General features: G+C 35.9%; 1 protein-coding gene across 1 annotated transcript; it reads right to left on the bottom strand.

Annotated features, from left to right (window-relative positions):
• Positions 1 to 1,066: 1,066 nt before the first annotated feature.
• RAD51AP2 (RAD51 associated protein 2) lies at positions 1,067 to 10,057 on the bottom strand. Its single transcript, XM_048297209.1, has 3 exons — positions 6,565 to 10,057; positions 4,937 to 5,017; positions 1,067 to 2,252 (listed from the first exon to the last, which is right to left on the bottom strand). The coding sequence occupies exons 1-3, from the start codon at positions 9,587 to 9,589 to the stop codon at positions 2,134 to 2,136; spliced, it is 3,225 nt and encodes a 1,074-aa protein (XP_048153166.1). The 5' UTR covers positions 9,590 to 10,057; the 3' UTR covers positions 1,067 to 2,133.
• Between the last annotated feature and the right edge of the window lie 1,324 nt (positions 10,058 to 11,381).

Genomic DNA, 11,381 nt, shown 5'->3' with positions numbered 1-11,381 from the left:
GGGGGGCATTCCAATGCCTATAGACCAGGTCTCCTTGCTCTGTCCCAGTACACAATAAACAACACTCAGCTAAAGGATTGTGATCAGTTGCTTCTTGCTGGGATCCAGAGAAACTTTAGCTGATGCTTCTTGCAGAGCACTGAGAAACCAGCATCCCTCTACTGACCCTCAGCTAACATTTAGGGGTTGCTATCATCCATAGGTCCTCAAGCTGCTCCAAAGTGTCACCCTGACCTGTGATGCTGTTACCCTGTCTGAGACAGAGACGTCTGCTACTGATGGTGAAGGTGCAACAAAGTCATCCATCCATGCATCCATGCATCCATGCATCCATGCATGCATGCAACCATGCACCCGTGCATCCATTCATCCATCCATCCATCCATCCATCCATCCATCCATCCATCCATCCATCCATCCATCCATCCTTCCATCCAGTACTGTTCAGCTGCTGTGTCATTTGCATACTCCCAAGGGAGTTGACTAATGGCTCTGCCCTCCTAGGAGCTGCTTCTGAATTTCTGTTCTAGTTATCCATTTTCTTAGCCCTTTAAAATTTTTCCATAAATTAGGTGTACTGATAAAGGAAGGATAATGTCTTGTCCAGAACTATGCTTTCCATTAGCATGGACAGTTTTACACTTGTGTCATCAAATTTTTAGTGGGAAAGTTAGCAACTTTTATTGATTAAAATTATTTTTAAACCAGGTGCACAGAATTTACTATAACTTTCAGACAACCTATGGTCAACAGATCAGTTTAGAAACTCTTATTTTAGAAGCAGCTGTGCCTAGAAACAAATTTTCATCTGAAATTCTTACTCTTTCATGCAAAAGGAATTATGAACCCAATTATAACTCTTTTTTTAGATTTTATTGTTTCATTGATTTCTCTTGATATTGTGGACTGAATTTGCTTCTCTTATTTAGATCCTTATAACATAAACATACTGAGATGCTTGCTATTACATATGATATATTCTGAATGTCACTGATAAAGAAATGAAACAGTGCAATTACTTAGTCTTTGCACTGTTGCCATAGATTCTATGGAATAATTTGTCTGCAGATAAATTCCCCATCAGTTCAGCTTGCTCAGTTTCCTTGTGTCAGCTGCAATCATGTATTATTATTTGTATTGGGATTTATCATTATTCCATCACTGTTCTGTAACACTTTTTATACTGGAATTCTCGTATCCACTGCAGGGTGAAATATGCTCTTTCTAAAAAGCTCTGTGCAATCACAGAGGGCTTAAAGCTTTCTTCTGTATACCTGTTATTAGATTACTCTTGTTCTGACACTTCAGGATTTTTTTTCAGACTTCACTCTGGTTTGTATCTTGCTGTGCTTTTATTCGGTTGAAACTGTCCCTATTCTTTACAACAAAAATATCAGTATAATAACAACTAAGAGATGTTCCTAACCAAGATCTGTATGCTCCAGAGCAGCCCAAGTGTCCCCATTTCTTGAGATACATAATCTCCAGAATTTATGTACTGTTATTTTGCATCCACTTATATACAATGGAATCACTACCCTCGGAATGAGACAATCTGTCTGTAGCCTTTATAGCTTTATTCCTTTCCAACTCTTTGTCTAATGGGACAAGTACATGGAACTGAAAGTACCTCAGAGGAAACAACCTCTGAAGCTGAAAACATAATCTTCTTTTAGCAATCTAAACTTAGCTTCCTGAAATTCTCTTGTACATCACTCTAAACATTTGTAACAAATCTCTTTAAAAATACTTACTGAGTTTTTAAAACTACACAAACACACAGAGGATTCTAAGGATGTGTGGATGTGACAGAAAATTTCAACTGTATATTTTAATAGATGAAAAATACATGACAGATTTTATTAATATTACATAAACTTTAGAAGGAATTCACCCTTCCATTAAAACTTCTACTAGTAAACATTCATTATAAATCCCTTTGCTATCAAGTATTCGCAGGAGTATTCCTAAATAAATCACTAGCAAATACTGCAATATTAATATCTAAAAACCCCTTAAACCACAGAGATCAAAGTACCAAAAAAAAAAAAAAAAAAATTAACATTAAAACATTTCAACAGTTTTCAAGTAGAGTGATCCCAGATGTGAAGGCTAGTAAAAGAATCCAGTAAGTCATTTCAGATAAGGATGAAGCTTCTTTGGCTGAGCCTTTCTTGACAGCCCAATCCTGATGGGGCCCTTGCACGTTTTCAGAGGCTGTACTCTTATGACATCACGAGACAGAAAGTATCCTATATTTAAAAGAAAGAATAAAAAATGAAAGCAGACCCATAATTCTGTATCATATAGACAAGAATTACATCCTGACAAGATAAAAAAATTAGACCAATATTCATTAAGCAATCCTTTACTACATCCTATCCCACCGCCATTTTGCTGCAGAGCATCTAATAGATTCTTCTGGGCTGAAAAGGAAATGCTCATGGCTCGGTCATATGCAGATTCCTTCTGATTCCTTCTGAATCCTCAACCCGAGACACTTTCCTAACAGACTGGCAAAGGCATACAAATTAATATTTCAGGACGGAGGGGACTTGGTGAGGTAGATACACTTTAATACTTACAGTTAGTATGAGCAGTTTAGATGCAAAAGTCAAAATTTTAGAGCCAGGCACCACTCTACTGGTGATAATAATCATGATGCCTTGCCCTGTGCCATTCATTTTACATAAAGCAGGATAAGAGGATGTCTATTTTCTGATTCACATTCTATTAGGTAAGGTATGCATCATGTAGTGATCTGAAGCATAATTCAGTTATCCTTTAGAAGCTGTTCTGTTTTGCATAAAATAATACTCACTGGGGCAGAATAGAAGACCATGACCTTGTTAACTAGAGATTAGGACAACGACTCATCTGGAAGAAGAGGGGGTCAAATTTCTCAAGACCTTTTCCAGTTCTATTTTGCATTATTCTATAAAATGATGATGCACTGAGCAATTAGCCAGGACATCAAATAGTGAGTGTATAAAAGAGTTATGTATTCAGCTGGTATCCTATGAAAGGGAGAGAAAAAAATTCTCTAAGACTTTTACAAGAATTTTAAACCATGGGATGAGAAAAAAATCCCAAAGTTCTGTTCTTAAGCCAATGATGAGACAGCTGTGCTGCTATGTCTTTTCTAAGACTCCTAAGAGCTAACTGGAAGAGGAATGGCATGCACTGAAAGTCAGTCAAGTGTTATGGGTTTATACATAGCTAGGAAAGCATGGTTGTTAGTCATGGTAAATTGTAAAGCTACTGGAGTATAAATTGTCTTGTCCCATCTAGGTACCTCCTTTCCAAAGCAGTCACAGATTCTGTGACAAGATGTGATGGCCCAGAATCCTACTGAAAAATAGAGAAAGTCACATACCCGCAAAACATCTGACATTAACTCCTATCAGTACAGAAAGTATGGTATTTCCACTGACAAAACCTGGTTTCACAATAACCTCCAAGGCAACATTCAGTGTAAATGGAAGAGAACTGTCTCTGCCAATGTACCTCCTTAAGGAAACACGATACTCAACAGTTTCCTATTCACTATCAACTGAGAAGGATGATGAGGGGAACATCCAATTTTTTCAGCTTCTTCTACTGTAAGAATATTAGGTTCCTGTTGATTCTGACAATACTCTGGAAATAAGGTATAAAATGCCCTAGAAATATGCCATTGTCCTAACAACCTGCAAAATTCCTCAGCAATCATGGGGGGAAAAAAGGAGTCTCACATTGCTAAGGTCTCTTCCCAAACATTTCTGGAAAAGCTCAGATGGGAATATAGAGAACACAGTGTAAGGAAGCAGTGTAAAGGAAATAGACATAACAGCAATGGAGAAAACATCTGATTTCCTTTGCCCTTGGCCCTGCAGCCCAAAACAGCAAGGTAAAGAAGAAAGGGAAAATGATCCAGGTTCAGGCATAGGAGGAACAATGTTCTACTTAGCAAGCTTCAATTTCATCTGAATAAAATTTCCAAGAAGATGTTAATATTAACCACTGTGGTCTGTTATGCACAGTACAGCATTCTGGAATCTGAATTTCCCTAAGCAATAACATTGTCTACTATGTAAGTCAGAAACTAGAATCCACGTCACAAAAAAATATAAAACAGAGTAATGAAAAAGAGAAAAGAAGTAGAGCAGAATTTTCTGCAACATTTTTGCATTTGGTATATGAAATATTATGACAAGATGACTTAACTTCAATAAATCGTAGGTGAAAAGAACAGCAGAGGTCATTTGTAACTGAGTATTTCAGTCTCATTATTTCCCAGAATGGCCTGAATGAAGGAAACAATTTTCTGAATTCTGAAACCAGAAAATTGTGTAACAGTTTTAAGAGATGCATTGGGGAATAAAAGTTGAAACATCAGTACATGATTTCACTAAGCAAAACAGAAGTTTATCAACAGACTTTTCATGACAAATTTTTATTATTTCATTTCAGAATAAACGAAATGCCTTGTTTTACTAAGCGTTTCCATATTTTGGAAAAAGTGCCAAAACGTGCTTTTTGAAATCCAATAGATCACAATATCCTTCTGAATTTCCTTCCACAATGTGTACAAAACTGCAAACCTTCAAAAAAAGTATAACGAATCATGTTCTCCCTGTAGCATAGCTTGGCTATATCACAATGATTGGAGGCGCAAAGATGTTTGTTCCAAATGGCTCCAAAAGAAGCAACAAAGGAAACTCCATGCTGTTAAAGTTCTTTTCTTCTCTCCAAAGAACAAAAATGCTCATCAGCATGACTTGTTCTGTGAACCAAGCTGAAGACAGGACACTTTTCTGGCAAGCTACAATTAAACCAAATGTGATTTCTATAGAGATAGAAATAAAAAAGGAAGAAAACAAATACAAATGTTTGAAAAATAAGTCTATTAGCACTGGGATTTGTGGTATAAATTGCAGAATAATATAAATATTACCTCCTTCTTTCTGTAAATTATAGCTTTGTTCCTTAAAAAGACTGCCTGGATCCCATGTGTATGGATTTCTATAGGCTGCACCTAAATAGTGTTAAAACAAAAACATAAATACAACATTTAAATTTTTTATTTGATTGCTATAAAAAAATAACTAAGTTTGTTTCATCTAGTTATTAATTTGTCGTTCTTGTGATTAAAACATGTATGTGCACACTAAAGGTAATATTAACAAAGCTACAAAGTCTCATTCTCAGGGGCTTGGCAAAAGCTATTTCTACATCTCATGAAGTTCTCCTTTGCATAGATGCAATAATGCAGGCTTTAATCCTCTGGTGACATATCAGTTGCTCCACTAGGATCTTCTTATTCCAGACTTAGGCAGATAAGTGACCACTTGCTGAGCCATTTACCCAGTATCTGTTAGGTTTTCATCCTCTGCAAGGCATTCAGGTGTAACTTGTAGCATGTTATATTGTTAAAGCTCTACTGAACAGAATTCCTTCTGGCGTTTTTCTGTGACACTTTAATAATATCTTCCCAAGCACTACTTACCTTCATAACCCCTCTGAAATGTTCACTTTATAAATTTAGAGCCAAATCACTGAGAAATTTAGCTCTGATGACAATTTTGAGATGGCTGTATTTTCATCAGATAATTTACCAAATGTGACCAAAGCATATCCCTTACCAATTTTATTTGCAGCTGTGAGAACTCATTACTTCTGCAAATTGAATTTCAGGTCCAAAATCTGACAAATACACTGTTTGAAGGGTGTCTTAATAATTTACTTATCACATTTGAGCAATTAATAAAAGAAGGTACACCATTCGACTGGTTTTCTTCCCAGTACCCTTCCTCTACTCATTAAATACCTCTTGATTATGCAGCAAATGGGGTAGGAGACAGAGTTTACAAATCAGATTTCCTCACATACTGTTTGAAGTGGGGATTGGGGTTCTCTAGGGAAAAATTTTAAAAGTGTTAAAACCAGCAGCATCTAAATTTTGAACAAACATAAATATAGTTATATAAGTTATATGGTTCATATAGTTATATTTAAGATCAGGTTGGACAGGGCTCTGAGCAACCTGATCTACTTGCAAATGACCCTGCTCACTGCAGGGGGTTGAATTTGATGACCTATGAAGATCCCTTCCAACCCAAACTATTCCATGACTCTGAGCTCATTACATCAATTGAAAGGAAACAGTAGTCTCCTTTGGAAACACTGTATTGAGTTTTAATTCTGGTTTTTTCAATGCAATGCATTGGTTCTTCGTTATGTTTTTGACTCTTTTAGGGAATTTAGGGCTCATTATGATGAAATCAAAGACAACATTAATAATCTGTAACAGAATGTGCATTAATACATGTTTGAGCAATCCTGCAGCTGACCAGCTGAATTCTGAGCTACATCTGCTACAGCACAGTGTGCAGGTGGCTGCAGTAGTGTGGGGGGGGTTTGCATCTGGCTGCTCATAGGCAAGTACATTTGTCCAACAAAATTTGAACTCCATGAAAACATGGGATTATTTGAGTTGAGAAATACAGCTTTAAATCAAATAAAATATTGCCTAAAATTTAAATTTTCTTAATTACGTAAGACAAAGTAATTCCATGTGATTACCTTCTGCAGGTGAATGCAACAATTCTTCCCTTGACCATCCTGAAGTAGAATATTCCTTAGATTCTTTCTGGTCTTCATTTTCATTTAATATCTTTTCATTTAATGAACTTTCATTAATGTCACTTATGTGTTTTCCTTTTGTGGTACCACAGATTGGAGAAGAAATACATATCTTCCTTTGAGAACCCCTTGCCACATTTTCATCTATTCCCTCAGCGTTATTTAATTCCGAATAAACGTTGGACAAGTTTGTTTCCAAACTAGATACGTTGTTTACATTTTCTGTGCTAATTTCATGAAACATATGTAGCTCTTCTAGTACTAAATCAAATTTTCTCTTCAGTTTGAATTCATCTGTGATTTTATCTTCTAAGGGTAAATACTTATCTTTTACATCTTCAAGGCATCCATTGTTCGTAGTGGATAAAGGCATTTTTAATTCCTCTTCTTCAGCAATGAATGTTTTAGCTTTATCTTCTGAATATGACATAATCAAGTAATTCATCACAGTCTCACATTGACTTTCATTAGTTACATGCATTTGTTCATAATTTCTCTCCTCCTGTTCTTTTACATATTCAAGATGTTTCAAAGTTCCTGGCTCTGAGCTGCCTGTCTTATTTGTCTGTTCATGTCGTCGCAAAGAAAACTGTGCTGTTTCTTTAGCCTGAAATTGCAAGTATGTATCTGTCATGGCAGGACTTCCCGTGGATGGATACTGTACCACGGCAGGAATTGTTTCACTTGCCTTTTGTTTGTCTGCACTTGAGGAACTCCTGCAGTGCCCATCTTCACTTATTTCTCTGTTGACAAAAGAGCTGCTGTCCAATGGCAAAGTGACAGACTGATAAATATTTGAGGAACTAGGAAATAAATTTTCAGAATTTAAATAAGTGTCTTGGTCTTCTACTTTTTTATTTGCTAAATGTGGGCTACAAGTATTTAAATCTTTGCAATTCTCATGTTTGTTTGTTTGTCTATCTAGCAACAGGAGAGAATTATATTTTTCTGTGGTTGCTTTTGGCTGCTCAGACAGAACTAAGACATCGTTTGATTTAATAGGCAAACACTGAATCTCTTTTGAACCAGTGACTGCACTTTCGTCACGAAACTTTTTTCTGATACAACTGTCTTGCTTTACAACTGGGATCTGGTCAAAGTCTTCAGGATCAGTAGCTAGGGGAATTTTTTCATATGTGTCAAATATGGAAAAGGATCTTTTAGAAAGAAAATTATGATGATTTATTTGCCACTCTTTTGTATTAACACATTTTTCATCAGCATTTATATAACTAGAGCTACCCAAATTTTTTTTCATGGTATATGTTACTTCATTAGTGACTTCATTTGTAGAAGTTATGCAAGTTCTATATCGAGTTGGTTTGTGTTTCTTATTTTCATATAAAACAAAAGGGAAATCTTTATTTAATTCTATATGAAAAGAACTATTAAGCCTTATGCTTGGCTTATTCTTCTCCTGCTTTACAGAAGTTACTGATATTTCCTGACTTGTGCTTTCCTTATTCACCTTTTCAGATTCCAGTTGGGAATGAGCAGGAAAGTAACTCCGATATCTAAGATTGGCTCCTATCAGATACTGTACTTTTGTGACATTGTAGCAGTAGATCTTGTGTAGTGAAGAACAGTTAGAAAAGCCCTGCAGCAAGATCAGGCATTTAGCAGCTAAAATTTGCTTTTTCATACTGTTTTTGTGACTGATTGACCTCAAATCAGTGCTAAACCCTTCACTCATTCTGGGCAAGAGATGATGTTTCCTGACAAGTCTTCTCTTACATAATCTGCTTTTTTGGTTATGAAAGAGGGCACCTCTTTGTAGGAAAGTGTACTCTTCTTCACCTAAAGTTCTAGAAAAGCATCTTCTCTTGCATCCATTATGTAACTCAAAATCAATGCTTTCCACAAATTTAGAACTTAAAAAGCCTGGATAAGTTTCATTTTCATTAAGAAATCCTGTGGTTTGCCTCAAAGACTCATCCGTGCATGAGTTTAACTGATTTTGCTTTCTGCCACATAAATACCATTTCTCCTCTTGCACAGACTTTCCCTCAGTTGTCAGTAAAGTATTTGTGCTACTGAAAAAGGAAGCAAGAATTGTCTCTAGTACCTCTACCTTCATATGCTTTGAAGTAACAGCCAACAAACACATGAATATTTTATTGTCGTGGTTCCTATTTATAGTGCTCTTTACCAACTCTTGAGCATCACACTGCTCATTTAATATGTCACAGCAATGAGACCAAGGTGTAACACTGTCCTCCTGATATGTGGGCATATCTTCATGGAAAGACTCAGTCCACATCCTGACCCATCCAAACAACATGTTTTGAAATGAAAATTTCAATTCAAACATTTTCTTCCCCCTAAATATATTGCAACTCTCTCTCTTATCTGGAAAATCCTGCACAACCTTGCAAGGACAATTACTTTCAAATGTAATATTTTTTGTTACATAACTTTGGAAATCAAGTATTTCCTTTGTGGAGAGTTTTGATTCTGCCTCATACAAACTAATATCTCTGTTGGAATCATGCACACCACAGTGTAGGTTTAACTTATTTTTCTCTAATGCTTCTGTTGTTACTGGAATACTCATCTGTACATTAAATGTTTCCGCATTCTCATTAGTGCTCTTCCTCCCCCTTCTCTGCAAAAGATCATTAGAGCTGACACATTTCTCATTCTGAGCATTTTTAGCACTAATGTAAATGTAAATCTTTGACTTCTGGTCATCATCACCCTCTGAATTCTCCAGCATTTTATCTTTGAAGTCATTTTCAGCAAATATTTTATTACATTCAATGTCAGTGCTGTTGCATCTGAAATAAGTTCCAGATATTTCTCCTTTTGCAAAAGTACTGTGCTCCTGTTTCTTATTTGCTGGGCTATTCTTTTCTTTAAATTCAGAACCAACAGTTGAAGCTCTTACACTTCTTTTATCATTTTTCATTTTTTGTTTCCCTATCTCAGACATTTTTTGCACGCCATGTGTCTGTTTAGATTGCATTAAAGATGGTGTGTTTTCAAAATTCTTCCAATCTGTCTCCCTAGAGTTAGTTGATGATTGTTTACTATTTATTTTATTTGAAATCCTAGGAAATTGAAAATTGGGGATTTCCAGTGGTTGTATACTTTTAAAAGGTTTCAATGCTGGAATAATATACAATGAATTTTTTTTTTCTTTATTGTCTCTTTCTGCCGTAGTTTCCTTGTCGCTACTGGAATAATTTTTATCCTCTGCAGAACATACATTTTCCAGAAAATTATTTTTTTTATTTTCTATGCATGGAAACACAGAATTGGTACCACTCAAAAATGGAATTTGAAAAAGCTGGTATTGTTGCCACCTTTTCTTGGAGACTGACTTTTGACTTAACAATTCAGTCTGAAACAAGTGTCTGTTTAAGGATGTACCTGAAGAATTTTGTTTGAGTTCATTATCCCCATTTCTTTTATTATTTTGTTCTGTACTGTTGTTCTGCTGCTCTTGGGGTCGGTTTAGTCCCTGTAGATTTTGACATGTGTCAGCAGCACTCATCACACTGAGCAGCTCTGTTTCAAGGGGCTGTCCACTTACATTCAGAGAAATGCCATCTTCTATAGGACTTTGGTGTTCATTTTCAGGATTCCATTTTTTGGTGCACGGTTCATTTTCTGATACTCTACATGCCAAGCCTTCCTTACTACAAGATTTAGAACAGAAAAACTTTCTCATACAAGTTTTTCTTGCTGTATCACAACTCTGCTTTTCTAACGCCCGGTTGTTTTGTCTTTCTGATAAATAGAGGAGTTCATGTGGTGATGTTTGGTAAATGCTTCCACAGTGTATGCTTTGTTCTAGCTTTTGTTGCTCCTCTTTCTCTCTGCTTTTGTGATCACTTTCTGCTTTAACTCGCTTTGCATACAGGTAATACTCAGTTTCATCTGGTGATGAGGATAAAAATCTTTCGGAATACGTACTTTTCATGGTCACAAAAAATAAGTACTATATTTGCTGAGACAGTCCTGAAAGTTAAAGAAATATTAAAGTTTTAAGCATAAATGATCTCTTAATGATTTCCAAACTGTGTAAGGAAAAGAAAATCAGTAATTCTATCATCTATACATTACCACATTGATATTTGGTCTGTATACATTACAGACCTGAGATAAAGGCAGGATCACTAAACAACGTTTAAAGCCAAGATCAAGAACTTAAGATAGAAGTGGTTTACCAAAGTTGTAGATATTTGCAAACATAGAATGGATGATATTTTTGATGTGTTAAAAAGTTAAGTAAATAATTACATTTTTAAATGCATTTGTTACAGAGTATTTTTGCCAAAACCCCCTGAATACTGAGAACAAATGTCAAGAAAGTAATGCCCACTGGTGAACTCCTGTAAATCTGAGAATGAATCCTTTAAATTGTTAAAATTTTAATTGTTAGAAGGAATTGCCAGTGTTGTCTTCACTCTGTGATAAGTTATAAAGTGCAACTGTAGGAAAGTTTATCGAAAGCCCTCAGGTGTGCCAAAACATTGTATCAGGTTTTATCCTCATATACAAAGAGGCAGTGGTGTTGCAGGCACGAATCTAGGCTGTTACATGTCCTGGTGCTGGTGATGTTTAGCGCATGTTTCTTCAAGCTAAGTGCACTCATCAGCTTCATTTTAAAAGTGATCTACCTCGTGTGAATAACATAATTTGAATAAAATTAAATTCTATATAGTGTTTGAGAGGATTTATCACACTTGTAGCAGCCCGGCTCACCAGTGTCTCTAAATAACCCAGTCGCAGTGCAGAGCTGATATCTGAGA

Source organism: Corvus hawaiiensis, chromosome 3 (genome assembly GCF_020740725.1).
Source record: "Corvus hawaiiensis isolate bCorHaw1 chromosome 3, bCorHaw1.pri.cur, whole genome shotgun sequence".
Taxonomy (NCBI): Eukaryota; Metazoa; Chordata; class Aves; order Passeriformes; family Corvidae; genus Corvus; species Corvus hawaiiensis.
The sequence above is the reverse complement of the archived record's forward strand: the minus strand, read 5'-3'. Positions and strand labels throughout refer to the sequence as shown.